This window comes from Cucurbita moschata, unplaced genomic scaffold (assembly GCF_002738365.1).
Source record: "Cucurbita moschata cultivar Rifu unplaced genomic scaffold, Cmos_1.0 Cmo_Scf00005, whole genome shotgun sequence".
Classification (NCBI taxonomy): domain Eukaryota; kingdom Viridiplantae; phylum Streptophyta; class Magnoliopsida; order Cucurbitales; family Cucurbitaceae; genus Cucurbita; species Cucurbita moschata.
Genome location: NW_019268521.1, coordinates 1030847 through 1051528, shown reverse-complemented (window position 1 = coordinate 1051528; position 20682 = coordinate 1030847). Strand labels below are relative to the sequence as shown.

At 35.5% G+C, this 20682-nt stretch overlaps 2 protein-coding genes across 2 annotated transcripts; one reads left to right on the top strand and one right to left on the bottom strand.

The window, feature by feature from the left end:
• Nucleotides 1-25: 25 nt before the first annotated feature.
• On the top strand, nucleotides 26-11752 carry LOC111442774 (eukaryotic translation initiation factor 5B-like). The gene is made up of 13 exons (XM_023080291.1): nucleotides 26-303; nucleotides 474-2650; nucleotides 4762-5324; nucleotides 5463-5570; nucleotides 5661-5761; nucleotides 5861-5951; nucleotides 6040-6150; nucleotides 6233-6298; nucleotides 7407-7466; nucleotides 7670-8227; nucleotides 10703-10822; nucleotides 10994-11113; nucleotides 11274-11752. The coding sequence occupies exons 2-13, from the start codon at nucleotides 532-534 to the stop codon at nucleotides 11337-11339; spliced, it is 4083 nt and encodes a 1360-aa protein (XP_022936059.1). The 5' UTR covers nucleotides 26-303; nucleotides 474-531; the 3' UTR covers nucleotides 11340-11752.
• Nucleotides 11753-13386: 1634 nt separating this feature from the next.
• On the bottom strand, nucleotides 13387-14486 carry LOC111443267 (vacuolar iron transporter homolog 2-like). Its single transcript, XM_023081017.1, has 2 exons — nucleotides 13580-14486; nucleotides 13387-13542 (listed from the first exon to the last, which is right to left on the bottom strand). The coding sequence occupies exon 1, from the start codon at nucleotides 14344-14346 to the stop codon at nucleotides 13687-13689; it is 660 nt and encodes a 219-aa protein (XP_022936785.1). The 5' UTR covers nucleotides 14347-14486; the 3' UTR covers nucleotides 13387-13542; nucleotides 13580-13686.
• Between the last annotated feature and the right edge of the window lie 6196 nt (nucleotides 14487-20682).

The following is a 20682-nucleotide window of genomic DNA, read 5'->3' as shown; positions in this document are numbered from 1 at the left end:
TTTTTTTTTTTTTTTTTTTTTTTTTTTTTTTTTTTTTTTTGGATTAACCGTCCTCAAATTTGGAATTGGGTCAGTGTTTAATTTGAAATCCTGGCCAATCGGTTTTACTTTAGATAATTGTTTTTGGATGAAAACAGAATTTCCAATTAGACTGAATTTCAATCGCCAGCTTTGTTAATATGATTTTCTGTTTGCTGGACGAAGCTCTCCCAGATTCCCAATCCCATTCGCTAGCTTCCTCAATATCTCTCTATCTTCACTAGCTGACTTTCTTCGTTTCTCTCTGGATAGCTGACTTCGAAGGTTCATTGTCGTTCTTTTGGGCTATGATGTTATTTTTTTTTTTATACGTTTTACATTCTGTTGTTGTTGTTTTCTTTTTTTCTTTTGTTATGGTTTTATTATGTTGAAGAGAGATCTGATACGTAGCCGATAAGTGTTGATGGGTCTAATTTATAGCAATCAATTTGCAGATAGGATTTTCGGGGCGCAATTGTTGGTGTTTTACGGTTTCAATTTGCCGATATACCAATGGGTCGAAAGAAGCCTACTGCACGGGATGATGACGGCGCCCCTGCGGCAGCCCAGGGTGGTGGGAAGTCGAAGAAGAAGACATTTGCAGTAGATGACGATGAGTACTCTATTGGAACCGAGTTGACTGAAGAAGCCCAAGATCAGGAGGTCAAGGTCGTGATAACGGGGAAGAAGAAGGGTAAGAAGGGCAATTCGAAAGCTTCACAACTTAAAGAAGATGATGATGATGATGATGTGGATGGTGTTTCTGAAATTGTTATCACCGGAAAGAAGAAGGGTAAGTCGAAGAAGGGTGGAAGTAGCAGTGCTTTTACTGCTTCCAGTTTTGGTTTGCTTGAAGAGGAGGGAAAGGACGGTGCTAATGATGATGACGATGATGATGAATCTGTGTTGACAGCAGAAAAGGATGATGATGAAGAGGAAGATTCTGTGATCAAGTTTTCAGGTAAGAAGAAGTCGTCGAAGTCTTCCAAGAAGAGTGGGTTTTCTGCAGTGTCAGCATTCGGTGCCCTCGATGATGAGAAAGATGAAGATGTAATTGATGATGAGAATGAAGAGATTGATGATGAGCCTGTTATTTCATTTACAGGTAAGAAGAAGAAGTCATCACAAGGTGGTAAGAAGGCCGGGAACGCATTTACAGGTTTTAGTGGTCTTGATTATGAAGATGAGGACAGAAATGATGATATGGATGATGGTGAAGATGTTACGACAATTACCTTCTCTGGTAAGAAAAAGAAGTCCTCTAAGGGTTCAAAGAAGAGTGGAAATTTGTTTAGTGCAGCGTTAGCAGATGAGGAAAATGATGGTGATGATTCTATTTCAAAGCCAGATAAATTAGACATTGATGGTGTTGATGAAGATGATGTCAATGTTATTTCATTTTCTGGCAAGAAGAAATCCTCTAAGAAGAAAAGCAGCAGTACTTTTACTGCATTAAGTGATGAAAATGCGCTTGGCGATGAAATACTTAATACAGCAAGTAGCAATCTTGATTCTGATTTATCTAAAGCTAAGACGGAAGCGGTGGCTGAAACTTCAAAAAATAAAAAGAAAAAGAAGAAGAGCGGAAGAACTGCTCAAGAAGAAGATGATTTGGATAAGATTCTTGCTGAGCTAGGAGAGGGGCCAGCTACATCAAAACCAGCAGACCCTCCTCTTTCTTCACAAGAGGCTAAAGTTGAGAACCAACCTGAGGTTGTAGCTCCTCCTGAAAAGGAAGTGGAAGAAGAAAGCACAGAATCTGCTGCAGCAAGGAAGAAGAAAAAGAAGAAGGAGAAAGAGAAGGAAAAAAAGGCTGCAGCTGCGGCAGCAGCGGCTGCTGAAGGGAATGATGAGAAAATCGAGGAGGTGAAGACTGAAATTATTGAACCCAAAAAAGGTGCTGCGAAGGGTAAAGTGGTAGAGAAGAAAGTGCCAAAGCATGTTAGGGAGATGCAAGAGGCAATGGCTAGAAGAAAGGAAGAAGAAGAGCGAAGGAAAAGGGAAGAAGAAGAGAAATTGAGAAAGGAAGAAGAAGAGAGACGTAGACAAGAAGAACTTGAAAGGCAAGCTGAGGAGGCGAAGCGTAGGAAAAAGGAGAGAGAAAAAGAGAAGCTCCTACGGAAGAAACAGGAAGGCAAGCTGTTAACAGGGAAACAAAAGGAAGAACAACGGAGGCTGGAGGCAATGAGGAATCAAATATTATCAAATGCAGGGGGCTTACCTCTGTCTACATCTGACCCCAGTGCACCAGCTAAACGACCAAAATACCAGACAAAGAAGACAAAACCAGCCCACCATCAAACAAATGGTAGTGCACAGACTAAGGTAGTGGAACATGTAGAAGAAAGAATACAAGAAAAAGATTTGGCAGAGACTGAAATATTGGAATCTGAGAAGATTGAAGCTGTTGAGTCGACACTTGAGGAGGAAAAATCAGATGCTATTGAGGCTACTGTAGATAATGAAATTCAAGAAGACGAGGATGATGATGAATGGGATGCAAAGAGTTGGGATGATGCTGTTGTTGATCTTTCCTTAAAAAGTTCTTTTGCTGATGAGGAGCTTGAGTCTGAATCTGAGAATGGCATGAAAAAAGATAGAAAGAATAGTGCTCCAACTTCAGGCGGTGCAGGTAATGTCAATACTATAAAATCAACATTTGTATGTTCTGGATGCATATTACTTGCAGGTTACTTGGATCAATTTAACATTAATCAAAATAAAAGATATCAATTGATTAGAACTAGTTACATGGGGGCTGAAGATGCACTTCCATTTTGATACAGTCAGCTGTTTCTTTTTGGAAGTTCTATAATTTGCCATATCATGCAGCACTTTAGACATTTATTGTTGCTTCTTTATTGATTTGTCAACCGGTTGATATTTACACTTGTCTAGTCGGTAATATTTTGTTGAATTTTTCTATTAGTGCCCATTGTCCATAGATTTTATTTTTAATTATTCTTCGGATCTTATTTGTTAGATTAGAGTCCCTTTTTGTTTGTCTTTCTCCCTGCTCCTTTTTTGTATGCCCCTTCGCTATCTTTTGTTTTTCTCAACGAAAACATGGGCTTTCATAAAAAATAAAAAACAAATTGAGTGCATGAAAATCAAACGGAAGGATTAAGTGTTGTGCGCAAATTAAAAAAATTACAAAAAAAGACTTGTAGCAAAAGGATAGAGTATGAGGGAGATTATTCTTCTTTTTTACTATACCTAATTGAAATCCTCGTTATTCCTTGTTCTTTGGGAGATTGCCGTGTTCTTTCTTTTTGTTTCTTCCTTTATGAAATCCTATAACCTATCCCCCCAACTCCACCATCACTGAGTTATTTGGAAAAAGTGCGTCAATTGCTTCCATTCCATAGTTGCCAAAAGGTCGTGTGGTGTGTTATTAAGAACTCTGAATCTCAAAGGCATTTATTTATATAATGTGACTTTGCAAGAAGAATTTGGAGTATGGTGCTCTCTTCCCTTAGTTGGCATACCTCTTTCTTGGTCAATGTGAAGAGCATTTCTGTCTTCGAGTTGCAGCTACCTCTTCAAAAAGATTGGGAAATTCTTTGGTTAAATTTAGTTGGAGATTTCTTAGGGTCTCTTTGGATTGAAAGAAACAACTCTACATTCCATGATGATATTCATTTTTTGAAAGATCATTTTAGTCAGTTTCTTTATTCTTGGTTTTTTGATAGATAAAATTGACAGTAAGTTGGACTGGTGGAAGAGTCTCACCATTTCTAGTGGAGGAAGAGTGAAATTAGCAAATTCCATCCTCACGAACATTTCTCTATACTTCTCTATTTTCTCGTGCCCTAATCCAGTCATCAAGTCTTTGGAGAAAATGATTAGGGATTCCTTTTGGAAAGACAGTAAAGTGGATGGAATGGTGAATCTTATAAATTGGGAAACTACCTCCCTTCCTACTTCTACAGGCATTTGAAATCTTGATATGAGGAACTGTGTTTTCCTTGCCAAATGTGGCTTGCGTTTTATGGTGGAGAATGAGGCTTTGTGAAGGAAGGTCATTGCTGCAAAATACTGCTGGGATGAGCATGATTGGGGGCCCTCGACGAAAGGCTCTTGCATCTTTAAAGGCCATTGGATTCAGATCATGAAGAGTATTCGACTCTCTGAAAACTGGTACAAAATTGAACTCTGCAAAATTAATAAAATCAGGTTTTGGAGGGGAGGGATAAACGGTTGATGGATGTGCCGTTGTTTGAAGCCTTCCCTAGACTTTACAGAGTTGCTGTCTCCAAAATTTCTTTACTAGCCAATGCTGGTTGGTGACTTGTAAAAAAAATCTTGCTTTATCTGGTGTAAACGCTTTGTCTATCCCTTCACAAATTATAGCTGAAATGATTACTAACTAGTTGACTTACTATGAAAAATATATCCAACAAGTGGAGAGACACATGATCTTTTTCCATGAGTGGTAGTTCGAAGCTAAAACATAGACATAGGCTAGCTTGGAATGACTTTCTAGGTGCTTTAAAAAGTATTTTTTTAGAAAGTCATTTCAAACAGATTGTTAGAAAAAAGTGATTATTTGTAAGCCTCTTGAATGTTATAATGTCCTTCTAAAAGAAGAATTTTATTTGTTTGTTTGTTTTCATTTTTGTTTGTTAAAATTTAGGTTGTTATATCATTGATTTTAATTCCATCTTAGCATTTTTTCTTTTTCTATTTTCAAATTTAAAGGCAGAAATTTGATTCTCTGTTTACGAATACTTGCATATATAGTTGCCAAGCCAGCTGCCCCTGCCCAAAAAAGTTTACCTTCTCAGCCTATAAAATCTCAAGATATTGAAAACACAAAGAAGCAACATGAGGTTGAAGTTGTCGAAAAGGGCAAAGGAAAAGATGATGCTGTTAAGAAAAAAACTTCAATTCCGGATGCTACTCCTAAACAACAGGAAGAAAATCTCCGCTCACCCATCTGTTGTATTATGGGGCATGTTGATACTGGTAAAACCAAGCTACTGGACTGTATTCGTGGTACAAATGTTCAGGAGGGAGAGGCAGGAGGAATTACTCAGCAGATTGGGGCTACATATTTTCCTGCTGAGAACATTCGTGAAAGAACTAGGGAATTGAAAGCTGATGCAAAGCTGAAGGTTCCTGGCCTACTTATTATTGATACCCCTGGGCACGAATCGTTTACAAACTTGCGTTCTCGTGGTTCGGGTTTATGTGATCTTGCAATTTTGGTTGTTGACATCATGCATGGCTTAGAGCCACAAACAATAGAATCTCTTAATCTCTTGAGGATGAGAAACACAGAATTTATTATTGCTCTGAATAAGGTAACTACTTTTTGTTTGTATTTGCATTTGACATTTTTTCAAAAAATATTCGATTATGTATTATTTTCTCCCTTCTGTATATTTCATTCAATAAATGAGATACCTGTTTCTGACCAAAAAAGCTATGCAACTCTCAAGGTTGACAGACTTTATGGGTGGAAAACAATCCGCAATGCACCTATACTTAAAACAATGAAGCAGCAATCCAAAGATGTGCAGAATGAGTTCAATATGAGGCTTATTCAGGTTATATGCATTATCCATTTTTCAGTTGTAATTCTTATTTACCACAGTTTAATATGAACTTGATTGATTGTAATTTTTTTTGAACAACAGATTATTACTCAATTTAAAGAGCAAGGATTAAATACCGAGCTTTATTATAAAAATAAAGAAATGGGGGAGACTTTCAGTATAGTACCTACAAGTGCTGTTACGTAAGTTTTGCTGACTTGTTGGTATTATTATTTTGACTTCTCTAAGCACTCAACATATTTTCTTTCAATTTTCTAATAGCTTGTTTCCGAATATGTTAGTGGTGAAGGTATTCCCGACATGTTACTACTATTGGTGCAGTGGGCCCAGAAAACCATGACGAAGAAACTTACGTATAGTGATGAAGTGCAGGTGTTCTCATTTGCTATGGCTTCTTATTACTATTTTTATGTTAATGTGAGAAGTTCAAAACTGATCATATTCTGATGTGGATCAACAGTGTACGGTCTTAGAGGTCAAGGTTGTTGAAGGCCATGGAACAACTATTGATGTCATATTGGTTAATGGTGTGCTCCATGAAGGAGATCAAATAGTTGTTTGTGGCATGCAGGCAAGCACCGATCTATGAATTTATGGAATTATTTTGTTGTTTAGAGTGTCTTAAAATCAACTTTGGAATTTTCATGTTACAGGGCCCAATTGTTACTACTATTCGAGCCCTATTGACGCCCCATCCAATGAAGGAACTCCGAGTGAAGGTATAACTGCTTTTAGCTTCTTTTTGTTAATATACGTTTAGATGATTGATCCTTCTTATAAAAAATGACAAAAATTAATGGTGATACGTAATCTTGTTAATGTATTCATCTTTGGCTCTTTCTGTATATGTGGTTTGATTAGTCTATGAGTCATTTACGGGAATAACTAGACATGTTTGAGTTAATGCTTGGAAATTAGTAGCCAACTGTCAAAAATATGCAAGAGGCGACTGTGAGAGTCAGGGAGATAGGATTTTAGGAGGACAAACTATGGGAGAGAATTGTTCTTTTGAATTCTCACAATAAGACATTGTAATTTCCTTTTCAAAAGTAACAACATGTCGTTCATATGTATATATGTTTATGTGTATATATATATATTCTTCATTCCAGATTGGCATGTTATGGTTCCTTTAACTTCGATAGAATATAAAGATGTTTGAAGCTGGTTTTTGAGTTAAATGTAATAATTTCAAGTGTGCAAGTGACCCACTTCAATTGAATTTGGATTTGGTTTCCAAGCTTTCTTGGAGGAAAATAATTTTAGATTCAAGTATCATCTTGATTTAAATAAAGGTGAGAAATATCTTTTTGTTTGCCACAACGTTCACTTCTATCAGAATAACAGAGTTCTGGCGTCCTTATTGAAACTTAGTCATACATCCTTATTGGGACGAGAGATTACTACTACTAAGCTGGTTGAGGTATTTGCAGAATTATTGCACTGTAGGAAGAAACACAACGTGTACTTCAAAGACAGTAAAATGAGTTCATAAATAACCCTTCTGAGATCAATATGTTCACTACTGTAGACCCTGGAAAAAGGAAGGTTTCAGAGTCTGGCTTTAGGTTCCTTTCCTTATTGACAAAAGAATCTAAAATCCGACACCAGAGAGGTGGGCATGTGCTATTCTAGCTGGAGGGGGAAGGTTGGTAGAGGGAATGTAGTCATTGGTCTTTCTTAGTATTTGAAAGTATTTTCCAAGCACTCTCACTTCAATGACTGATTTTTTGTGGCCTGTATGAATATGCACTCCTTGATGAAGCACTATTATATTTATATGCATGTCTTGTAAAGAACTGCTGATGATGCTTGTATACTTTTCAGGGAACATATCTGCATCATAAGGAAATCAAGGCTGCTCAGGGAATAAAAATAACTGGACAGGTGATTGGTCATAACTATTAATCAAGCAATACAATATATATATATTTTTTTTACCATCAAGAGGTATTTATTTTGACCTACTATGGTTAGTCATTTTGAAAGAAACTTGGCCACATCATACTTGGATGAGATTGAGTATTACTTCTGTTGAATGATCTTTAATGAAATCTCATTGGTATATATCTTTATGAACATTTGTATAGGGTCTTGAGCATGCCATTGCTGGAACCAGTCTTCACGTGGTAGGTCCTGAGGATGACTTGGAAGACATTAAGGATTCAGCAATGGAAGATATGAAGTCAGTTTTGAGCAGGATAGACAGGTCTGGTGAGGGAGTCTGTGTTCAAGCATCTACACTTGGTTCCTTGGAAGCATTGTTGGAGTTTTTGAAGTCCCCGGCAGTGAGCATTCCTGTTAGTGGAATTAGTATAGGACCCGTTCATAAAAAAGATGTCATGAAAGCTAGTGTAATGCTTGAAAAGAAAAAAGAATATGCCACTATTTTGGCTTTTGATGTTAAAGTGACTCCAGAAGCTCGAGAACTTGCAGATGAGCTTGGTGTGAAGATTTTTATTGCTGATATCATCTATCACTTGTTCGACCAATTCAAGGCCTATATCGATAATCTTAAAGAGGAAAAGAAGAAAGAAGCTGCTGAGGAAGCAGTCTTTCCTTGTGTTCTTAAGATTTTACCAAATTGCATTTTCAACAAGAAGGATCCAATTGTGTTGGGGGTGGATGTGGTTGAAGGCATTGCCAAGGTATTTATTTTTCCTTTTCACCCCTGATGTTCAGTTCAATGCTTCATAGTTTCACCTCTAAAATCTCAAAATTTGGCTTAATTTCTTATCCTTTGCTCTGTAGATGCATGTACACAGATCAGTTACCTCTCAAATATATGTCACGTGATTAAAAAAAACAATGAATTGATTTAGAAAAGAAGGAAAAAAAATCTAACATTGCAACATCCTTATGTTAGCATTCATTTCTGATACATGACCTTTCATACCTTGTACACTTCGTTATATTTGTTGATCGAAATTTTTAATCCTTTTTCATTTATGTGATCAGCCAACAGTTTCATTGCTGTACAACCATACGTTTTTAACTTGTCTAAATGCATGACACTTTTGAAAATGCTACTGTTGATGGAAATTACAATTTTCAAATCAATTTAGAGTAGTCATTTGCATATGATTTCTGCAAAGATCTTTTGGATTTGCAGGCAGCTTTTAATTAATATCTGTTTGTTCCTTTATCTTATTTCTTCCAATAATTCTTTAGTTTCTTTTTCTTGTGAATTTCCCATCGTCTAGAACTATCTTGTTAGTTAAATGAGAATGTGTTGAGAAACCGAAAGGATCCCTGAGGTGAGATAGTCAAGTGGGCATAGAGTAACTTCAGACTATTGGCCAACCTCCTGAAGTTTGGGAACGAGACCTGGGGTCGAGCCAGTTTAGACTTGAAAACATGTGGATAACCCTTTGCTTAAAGCTTCCTTTGATTTCTGGTGGGGGGCTAAGGTTTAGATTTGAAAGAAGTGGGAGGGCTTTCAATTTTTGAGAAAACTCTTTGAACAAGATTTTGGGACAAGATTTTCAGCTTCCCTGTTTAGTTTGCTTTTAATTCTCTATAACTAGAGAACCCCTTTCGTGTGTTCTTTTCATTTTTCATTCTAATAAAGATTCTAGAGTTGATTATGGGAGATTTCTCCTTTTAGGTTTAGTCACTTAGGCTACATGAATTTGGTATTAGAGTGGACATTTAGGCCAACGTTGGCTGCCATCAGTGGAAGACCAAGAAACTCTTGACGACATATCACAAGAGAGAGCTTTGTGAGATGTGCTCGTTGCCAAGCAATGCACATTATTTTGGGGAACCTTTTAAGGTAAAAAATTTCGAAGATTTGTCCAAGAATGGAGTACTAAGATGCTAGATGGATATTCAAGACCAGAAAATACTCTCTTGGTTATGAAACACGGCCAAGAAAGGCAGAAGCTTATTCTAGAACACACATCACTTCCTGCTATAGTTATCCTAGACCTAGCAAGGTAGTCAGCATAACCTACATCAACTTTGAATTCAGAGTATCTTGGAAAAATTGATTTAGACTGGATCAATTTCCAGAACGACGAGGAATTTATAATGTAGTAAAAGGTTGAGAAAATTAGGAGTTTGTCCAAAGCCAAGAGTTTGCAGATGTTCCCAAACTCAAGAAAATATAAACCTTCCAAAACCGAGAAGATTTGAAATTTGTGTGTGAAATAATTTTGCATGAAGAAAAAATAAGCGGAGAAGAACAAGAGAATTTGAGCAAGGGGGAAGGCCAGTTGTGCATAGAAGAAGAAAATGAGACAGTAACGTGTGAGGTCGAAGATGCGAGGAAGTGGGTCAAGGATGAAGATGCCAATATTCTTTGTAGCTCGAACTGGCTAATGCGGTTTGGGAGAAAGGAGTCTATATTTTGTAGCTAATGTGCTATCATCCTGACCGTTCTCATTTATTAGATGTAAAATTGACGGTGTGAGGAGTTTATATTTTGGAGATAAGAGGGATAGTATGGAGGGAGCGAGGTAATCTTGTGAGCTTCCAATTCCGACAGAACATGGTACTCCTTTATTTTCTCTTTTGGCTGTTGGACATATTCTTTGTAGCTTGAACTGGCTAAGGCGATGCTTACCTCTTCCCTTGTACAGTATTTTTTTTGTAATTATTATTATTTTTTTTTCAGTTTTCATTTTGGCTTCTAATATAATTTGTGCTTGTTATGAGAGAAAATGGAAGATGCTGTGTTAAAGTGCTTTGAGGTATGGGTTTTGCAAATCTCTTTCTTATTTTGTGGCTCGCGTATGAGAAACGTCTTTGAACAGGGACGTTACTTGGAAGTACGCTACGTCAAGAGTAGCATAGAATAGATCCCTACGAACACTCCTTTTTAAGGCATAATCTCTTCTGGTTAGATTTTTGTCCTAGAGTTCAATCTGACACTTCAGATTTCTAGTGTTTGATCTTTCTTTAATAGTTTCGACATAAGATACTTCGCACGCATTTATGGTCACGATAGAAAAGGAAGAATAATAGTGCATATTTGATGGAAGAACATTGAACTTTGGCCTGTATTTTTGCATTCTTTTTAAAAATTTCTTTCAATATATGTCGTGAATTATTTACAAACAGCAGGTTGAAGAATATATCTTCTGTAGTTCAATCTTTTTGATGTTTTACCATGGCTGCAGGTTGGCACACCAGTTTGTATTCCTCAAAGAGAATTTATTGACATTGGTCGCATTGCATCTATTGAAAATAATCACAAACCTGTTGATTATGCAAAGAAAGGGCAGAAGATTGCCATTAAGGTAACCCTTTTCGTTAATTCTACCGACGTTGCGGTCGTTATTGTTTCAATCTCCATAATTTTTTCCTAAAATAACAGCTTGTTTGATGCAATCTTATGATTCTTATTAGAAAGTTCTACTTTTTCTTAATTCTCTGATCCCTCTTCTCAAATTCTTGGGTCGTTCCAACAGATAGTCGGGCACTCTTCGGAGGAGCAGCAAAAGATGTACGGCAGGCATTTCGACTTGGAGGACGAACTCGTCAGCCATATATCAAGGAAGTCCATTGACCTTCTCAAAGCCAATTATCGGGTTAGTTTACTTCTCTGTTTCATCGTGAAATTTGAGCGTACGATGATATGGTAAACATTTTTACACTGTTAGAAATTACAAAAGGTCTTTCAAATCTTCATCCAATTGAATTATTATTATTACCGTCTGTTTTGGCCAACGAATCGAATATGTCGTATAGGATGACTTGTCCACGGACGAGTGGAGACTGGTGGTAAAATTGAAGAACCTTTTCAAGATTCAATGAGAAGAACGAACCATCAACTTGAGTGGTTTGCAACTTTTCAAACAGCTGGTTCGGGTCGGGTGTGGTTGGATTTATAATTTGAAGATGCAGAGGAAAGGTGGGGAGGAGGCAAGAACAGGTTGTTCCTTGAAAAGAACAGCTGTGCCTGCCGAGTTTGGGTTTTATGGAATGGATGATGATTGTTGAATTCAATTCATCAAAGGTGAGAAGGTATGCGGCATAACATAACACTATTTTTGTTGAATGAGAAAGCTATCAAGCAATCAACTGTGAAATGTTCTCTCATTCTTATGGAATATCATTGAATACCTAAGTTTTGATGTGATTACCTATAGAGAATTTTGTTTTTTTGGTATGAAATAAGTGATTGCGTGATCAAGATCCGTAATTATATGTTTGTTGTTCTTCGCTAATTTAATATTTTTGGAGTATTTCATTTCACTTGGCTAAAAACCATGGAACGGGACGGTAGACGGGTCGATGAACTGCAAGAAAACTGGTTAGAAGGGCTTGAACCATTGAGAAAGATAAACATAAACAAATAGGTCGATATGCGGGTAAACATTTTTCTTTTTTTTTTTGCGTGTTCAAAATAGGGTTACAACTCAATTCTACTATACTCGACTCTTAAGATTATAATGTAACTAATGCTAATGATGTGTAGTGATTCGTGAATATTTGATATTTGAATTTTATGAGATTTTAATTATTAACTTATAACTCGAATGGTTGAAAAGTGGATTTTTTTTGTAAATAATTAAAAAAAATAATAACCATTTCGAGTTGAGCCATTGTGAATTCTATTCGGGTTGCAACGTCACTAATCAAACTAACTCGAAATTTTGGGTTGTCCAAAACGTTTTTCCAACTCAACATACCCAAAAAATTCATTAATAAATATGCTAATAATCCTATTATACAGAAAAAAGTAGCTATCATGCCCTTTTCTAACAAAATATAGAGTCCTACGGTTTCATCGACTAATAAGGTTATTTTGAACGAAGCATAGAGTCCTACCGTTTTATCTACTAATAAGGTTATCAAATGAATTGTAATGACAGTTGAAATGATCGAAAAAGATATATAAGTTAATATATGCTCTAAAGTTAAAAATATCATAAAAAAATTTAAAAAGGTCCTCAATTCAATTATTTGAATTAATATCAGGGACATTAATTAATTATATTATAGAATATATAATATATTTTTTTTCTATACTTTCGTTTTTATAATATTTGAAATTAATCAAGTAAGATAATTATATATTTTGTTTCTATATATTATTAATAATTATATATTATATTATAATATAATATTAGATATAAATATTTTATATATAGATTTTTTCTCGATTATCAATATCTATATATTATTATATATTTTTAAGATGTACTATTTTTATGTGAATTATGTAAATATTTTATTGCTAAACTCAACTTAGCTTTAGAGTTCTCGTCCAAAAAATTGCACCTTTCAAATTAGGTAATAATTATTTATTTTTAAAAACTTTTCTTAACTATATTTATTTATATTCAATAATTCAGATATGATATATATTAATTTAGTTCAACTCGAGTGTTACAAATAAAGAATCTTATTTACGAAACTTTTTTTAAAGTATGTTTTTAGTCCATTAAGTTTACAATAATCATTAAAGGAAAGGGACAAGTTTTAAAGTTAAATCTATTAGGGACAACATTAACATCAAAAAGTTGCTATTAATACTTAGGTTTAATAGTTTATGATCTCACACGTTATTACATTAAACAACAAAAAAGTAATATTACAGTAATGTCATAATTTATTGTTAGGTAAACTGTATTTGACCTAACACAATATTAGAAGAACAATATGATATCTCACTCTCGTGATACATTTTCCTATCTAATCAATATAATAGTGAATTAATAAAGTTTCGTGTTTTAATTTTCAAAACTAAGAGTTGTACTAATATTAATATCTTAAACACAATTACTCTCAATTTAGTAAGTGATTTAGGGTAAGTTTGTGCGAAACAATTCTGCACTTTTCTCAAGAGAGGTTTGAGTTCAATAAGGGCGAAGATACGAGAGATTTTTAGGTTAACTAGAGGTAAAAAGTTTACATTTTTGTTATTCAGATGAGACTATTACGTCGTGAACCAAATAAACTATGCTCGAGGAACCCCGAAACGTTTGCAAACCATCTATATATATATATATATATATACAAGCAAATCAAATCAAAATCAGCTAAACACTGCCCAATCCCACATCATTTTAGACTATAGTTGATTCATGTATACTGCCCTACACACCCATTAGTAAGAACTTTAATGTGACATCTTTTTTATTTGCTAATTATTCTCTCATAGTCCACTTGATCCAATCAACTTGGTCAACCCAAAAGTCACAGCCATCGCCGTCCACCCTCCGATCAAGACCCTCACCGCCGACCTCACCGTTGGTGCCTTCCCCAACTCTGCCCCAAGCCACCCAAACCCTACTAGAGCCATAGTCACTGCAGCCACCACAACTCCTAGCCGAACCCTATACTCCCTAATGAACGCCGCCGCCAGTAGCGGCACCATAGCTCCGATGGAAAAGGCCAACGCCGAGGCAGCTGCCGCCTGAAGAGGGTTTGGCAGTTTCTCTCTCTCCTCTTCCTCCAAGTCCTTGTTTCTTCTTATATGGGCCATTTCTATATCCAATTGAGAGTAAACGGAGACGAACTCACCGATCGCCATGCTGCAGGCACCGGCAATGAGACCGGCGAAACCGGTGAGGATCATGGCTTTAACGTCGTGCTTGACGGCGCCGATACCCATCATGAGAGATGCGGTTGAGACGAGACCGTCGTTGGCGCCTAGCACGGCGGCGCGTAACCATTGAGCACGTTTCGAGTAGTCGAAGGGTTGGGATTGGATTTCGTCTACTACGTTGTTGTGGGTTGATGTCATTTGGTCATGGGGTGGGAGGGGGAGCTTGGTGCAATTGTTGAGGGAGCTGCTTTGGTTCAGTGTAGACATGCTAAGGCTTAGAAGAAACCCTATTAAGATAAATTAAAGACAATGACTTAGAGGGAAGAAGAAGAAGAAGAAGTTGAAGTGTGGTGAACACACGCCCCCATGATGTCTATTTAAGAGGGAAAATCTTGGTCGTGGGATGGCCATATTGGTAGTGGACTGTCCAATACGGCTATCCCGACATATAAGTAAGTGACACTATCTCCATTAGCATGAAATCAGTAGAAAAAACTAAAAGAAAAGCCAGAATATTATACCATTGTGGAGGTTTAAGAATTCCATTAGTTCTGTATCAACATTCTAACAAAAATACTTATATGCAGCAAAAATCCCAGGTTCACCAGGCCAGAATATTATACCATTGTGGAGGTTCGATTTTCTATCTCTAATCTCTAATATCAAAGTCATGCCCTTATCTTAATTTAGCCATGTCAATAGAATCTTTAAAGATATAGTCATTCTGACTCAGGTGTCAAAGAAAAAAGTTGTGGGTCTCGAAGGTGTAGGATCATAGTGAAGATTCGTGGTAGAGCTCTATTGGACTAGTGAAGAAGCGTTGTCCAGGTTCAATGATGTCGGACAATATTGTACCATTATGAAGGCTCTTCATTTTATCAAAATAACGTTATTATCAGCGGATTAGGACATACCCATCTATTTTTTAGCTCAATAATATGTGGAGGTAGAGATTCAAACCTTTTGTTAATGAAAGTATACGTAGAACCCTATAAAAGTAGAAGTAAAAGGAGGGAAGTGGGCATTTAAAATAGAACACAAAGTGTATGCGTGGATTTCTTATGTGGTATACATTTATTTGTTCATGAATGAGTGGAAATAGCACCAATTGAATGCTTATTGCTCGTCTCCATCTTTGCTTTTCTTACTCTCTTTTGTTTTGTTTTTCGCAAAAGGACAAACTTTGACTGTGAATGAAGAGCTTTCCATGTTTATTTGCTTGTCGTTATCTCTTCATTTTGGTTAATATTAGTAAAATATGTAGTTCTCTTTTATCATTAATGTTTCAAAAAGAAACAAAAAGTAAAAAATTTGGTTTTTTTTTTTCTTACAAAAGTTTAGTTTGAGAAGAAAAATGATATCAAATTTAGACCGAGGTGGTGGAAATAGAATTACTAAGTGTCACGATCATGCTTGTCCAAGGCGTGTTGCCCATGGTTGCTTGCCCGTGAATTGCGATTGTGACACTAGGCGTAGGGTTGGATTTCGAGTTAGTTTAAAAATGAAAATAGTGTTTTTCAAAAATGAAATTGGTAAAAATCCGATCTTCTAAGACCTGAGTTCATTACCATATTCATGTTGATGTCATTTTAAAGTGAAAAAAAAAATGAATAGATTACAAACTCGTACGTTTAAAAATATATTATATATATAGGTTTGGGTTGAAATTCGAGAATAACAACTTACATAATGTAGAGGTTCAAATGAATACACGATGACGTATTGAAAAATATTCAGTAAGTAATTTTTTTTTTTTTTGGTTGGGATTTGACATGTATACGCTCGTAGGAAGATATCACAAAATCAAAAGATCTGAAACCATTCACAACTAGTCAACTCGCATGCACGTGGATGAGCAGTTCTGCAGTTCTGATGGACATAAATAGATGATTGTCACAAGGCCATATCATGAGGTGGTCAACATGGTTGTAAAGTGGCCAACTAAGCAAACATATAAATCATTAATAACAACTCTTGAATAAATTAAATCCACATCGTCAACATACTTAAATTACATAAAACTCTCCCGCCTCTCCTATAAGGTTTAGCTCTTCATACAAATTGAATTAAACAAGGAATCCACATCTTAATCATGTAAAATTGGTAGAATAAGAAAAGAGATTAAATGATTAAAGAGTTATCAAGATTTGTTGTTGTTCTTCAATGAAAGTTCTTCTCCTTTGAGATTTCTCGTCCATCTCTTTGCTCTAATTTATCCTTCTTGATCTTCGTTTCGTTTTGCTATCAACAACTGCTAAATTAGAGTTCTCCTTCTTCTTGCCCTCAATTAGAGTTCTCCTTCTTCTTGCCCTCTCTTAGGGTTTTTCTTCGTGCCTTTGGTTTTACAGCAATAGAAGCCTCTGCTGTGTCTTTTACGTTTTCTCCTTTGGTGGCTCCCTTTCATTTTAGGTAACCTTCCCCTTTTGTATTATTCTTTGCTTCCCATTTAGGGTTCAAAAGGCGTTAGTCGTCCACCTATAAAGTTTCTAATTGAGTAGTCAATGGCAAAGTGGCTTGCTAATTTGGATTATAATTTTCGTGTCATCCCTGAAAAATATGCGTTTCGAATTGCTTCAACATCAAGGTCAGCAATGTGTTTTCAGATTTGTTACAACATCATGGTTCAACGTAAATATTCTGAAATTTTACCAAATAACTCAATTAAATGTACAATTAGGCTTGATTTATGTAAATTGATCTTTTTTTTCATGTTGAACCACAATGCATAAGGGGACCTACCTCTCTTCTCACAAAGGGCTTCAAATGAAGCTATATTGATGGTCGTCAGGTAACTATTATTATGCACAAACTCTATGAGATATAAGCGGGACTCCCAACTACCTGTAAAATCAAATATTAAGTTCTTTATGTGTGGAGAGATACTTCAGACTTCTTAATATGACGTTATTTTCCATATTAAGATGAAATGCATGTTTTAAATGCCATGATGCATTATGAGATGATTTTCCTAGGACACAACCCTAATTAATGTTTATGATGTTGAATGTATGAGAACCAATGTACGTATATTACTTATAGTAATATGTGAACAGAACTTAGGGTTGTATCACAAAGATGAGTTAAAGATGAGAAACTATAGGGACCTCATGCATTCTGTGTGTACATATACATTAACCTACTTGCCCTTTTACGATGATGAGTATGAACACGTACACTACGATAATGATGATTATCATGCCTCGTGTCAGGGTCATGCTTGTCCAGCATGAAAGGGCGATTGTGACACCTTGCATGACAATCAGAGGTCTGCTGACCTCCGGATGTCGCTATGGACAAGTAGCTCGACTATGATGGGTCTAGGGGGTGCAAACCGCCTAGGGATTCATGCTCGCACATATAAACCATGTGTAGGGAAGTACTATACATCCATTTTTTTCCGGACTAAAGGCCACCCATATGATGGTTTTAACTAAAGATTCCTAGAGCATGAGTTGCATGTGTTTGCATTTCCCAACCCCAATAGTGGGGTCACTTACTGAGTATTTCTTAAAAACTCGAGTTGTGCACTACTTCTATTTCAGGTAAAGGCAAGGCATCTCTGTACAACTAATGATGATATCGCAATCAGAGACCATGACACATGCATAGGTAGTAGTACTTTAATTTCTTAATAAATTTGAAGAAAATTTCAATATAAAAAAATTTTCGATGTACCACTATTTGTACAACTATTTATTGCCAACAACAAAACACGAAAATAGACTTTTACTCGTCTATTCTATGTCAAGTGTCGTTTAGAATGACTTTTGGTTACGGAGTGAAAAAAAAGATAGGTGTGGAGATATTTTTCTTATCAATATATTTGTTTTGGAACTAAAGTTGATATGGCTACAATAAACTCTATCTTCTTCCTATTCATTTCTTTCCTCTTTAGACAAAAAGAAAGAAAAAGAAAAAAGGACCAAAATAACAAAGCTATGAAAATGATTCTTCCTCCTAAATCTACTTTTGCAATTTGCAAGAGATGTCCATTATTGCTTACATAATTTTCCACCTTGCTAACACTATTAAAAACCATTGGTACACAATTTTAACGTTAAATTATATATTATCTTAGTGCAAGAACTCAAGTCTACCGCTAACGGATATTGTCTTCTTTGAGCATTCCCTTTCGAGCTTCCTCTCAAGGTTTTTAAAACTTGTCTACTAGGGAGAGGTTTTCACACCCTTATGAAAAATGTTTTGTTCCTCTCTCCAACTGATGTGGGATCTCACAATCGACTACTCTTCGGGGCCCAACGTCTTCACTGACACTCGCTCTCCTCTCCAATCGATATTGTTGTTTCCCTTTCAATCGATATGGGATCACACAATGGATTGTGAGATCCCACATCGGTTGGAGAGGGTAACAAAACATTCTTTATAAGGGTGTGGAAACCTCTCCCTAACAAACATATTTTTAAAATCTTGAGAGGAAGCACGAAAAGGAAAGCTGAAAGAAGACAATATCGACTAGAAACTTGATTCATTTTGACTCATGTTCATTTTAGGTTTGATACTTTTAACTTTTGTTCATTTTGGTCAATATAATTTTAAATTATAGATTTTGATCTCCATACTTTCAAGATTTGTTAATTTTAGTCCATATTCTTTCGAATTTTCTATTTTGATCTCGATCACGGTCCACTTTTGTTTATTTTGGTCCACATTCTTTAATAATTTTAGTCGGATCTAAATTGTCTATAGTAATGTTGATACTTTCAACTTCTATTCATTTCAATCTCTATACTTTCAAACTATCTATTTTGATCTCGATACCTTTAACTCTATCTCATTTTTTTTCGATCAAAATTTTTACTTGACGTTCTATTACCAAATTTTTTAAAATGTGGTTATAATTTGTGGTAAAAGATTTCCATTTTTATAAAATTTATGTTAAATTTTACAAGTAGGAATCAAAATAATCATTTTTTAAAAAAATTACTTAAACACAAATAGACGTCTAGAAAGTTGAATTAAAGTGCACATATATTAAAAGTATAGGGTCCAAACTAAATATTCTAAAAATATAAAAACCAGACTAAAGTAATATTTAAGCCTTAAATTCATGTAAAACTTTTATTATTATTATTATTTATTCTTTTGATTAATGATTACTTACCGTAATAAATCATTTGTGTGCACACTAAAAATAATTAAAAATTAATAATTAAAAATTAATTAGGTTAGATAAACACAATTCTCCACTATAGTATGGTAGTGTCCACTTTGAGTGTAAGCTCTCATGATTTTGCTTTGGGCTTCAACAAAACGCTTCAAACCAATGGAGACAGCATTCTTTGATTATAAACTCATAATCATTCTGTAAATTAACGGACCTACACTTTCATCCACCAACAAATTACCGTTTAAAATAAGATTAATCTTTAACTTTTTTTATAATTAATTTCTCATCCAAATAATTTTTAAAAAACTTTATGCAAGTTTATGCATGTTTTTCAACCAATAAAAATCAAACTTATTACAATGATTGTTGGACAAACTTATATTGGGAAATAACTTTTTAATAAGTGGAATTCATATTCGTAAAGTTTATGGGTCTTATTTTTTAATTAAATTACTCATTAAAAAAGATTTTAAAAAGTTACTTAACAAATAAAAGGAAACCAATGAATTAAGAACAAAAGAATGGGAAGGAATAAAAAGGAAAGAAAAATAAAAATAAAAGCTTTTGAAGAAAAAGGAAATTAAATATGGATAAAGTAATTAAATTATACATAATAATAATAAAAAAACAATTTATTTTAAATTTTTCGGGTTTGAAAGATCAGTATAAATCAACATACACTTGAAGTCCACTGCTAGTAAATATTGTTTCTTTGAACTTTCCCTTTCGAACTTCCCCTCATAAAGAGTCCAACCAATGGGGAGTCCACTACTAGTAAATATTGTTTCTTTGAGCTTTTCCTTTCGAACTTCCCCTCATAAAGAGTCCAACCAATGTGGGATATCACTGTTAGATGAACATGACTCTCCGTAATGGTATGATATTGTCGATATTGTCCACTTTGAGCATAAACTCTCATGACTTTGTTTTGGGCTTCCCAAAATACCTCATACGAGAAGAAGAGAGAGTATTCCTTGGTTATAAACTCATGATCATTTCTTAAATTGGGAAGGACTCCCATCCAACAATCACAATCCACTCCCTTTAGGGCCCATCGATGTGGGACCCCCGTCAAATCTACCCCCTTTGGGGCCAACATCCATACTGGTACACTACCTCGTGTCTACCCTCGTTCGGAGAACAGCCTCCTCGCTGGCACATCGCCCGGTGTCTAGCTTTGATACCATTTAATGGCCCAAGTCCACCGCTAACAGATATTGTCCTCTTTGGGTTTTCCCTTTCGGGCTTCCTCTCAAGGCTTTAAAACGCGTCTACCAATGAGAGGTTTTCACACCCTTATAAAGGGTGTTTCGTTCTCTTCCCCAATTAATGTGGGATATCACAACTAAGATGTTTCGTTCTCCTCTCCAACCAATATGGAATATCACAAGTACAATAGATAGATAAGTCTTTCTTCAAACTTAATATTATAAGTCTAGTTGATATGATATCATAATCTTTGGAAAAGTTAATTT

Coding starts and splice junctions, on each gene's coding strand:
- LOC111443267 (XM_023081017.1), bottom strand. CDS start 14,346: ATGTCTACACTGAACCAAAGCAGCTCCCTCAACAATTGCACCAAGCTC.
- LOC111442774 (XM_023080291.1), top strand. CDS start 532: ATGGGTCGAAAGAAGCCTACTGCACGGGATGATGACGGCGCCCCTGCG. Junction 5,952..6,039: donor CGTATAGTGATGAAGTGCAG/GTGTTCTCATTT, acceptor GTGGATCAACAG/TGTACGGTCTTAGAGGTCAA. Junction 11,114..11,273: donor TTCTCAAAGCCAATTATCGG/GTTAGTTTACTT, acceptor TATGTCGTATAG/GATGACTTGTCCACGGACGA.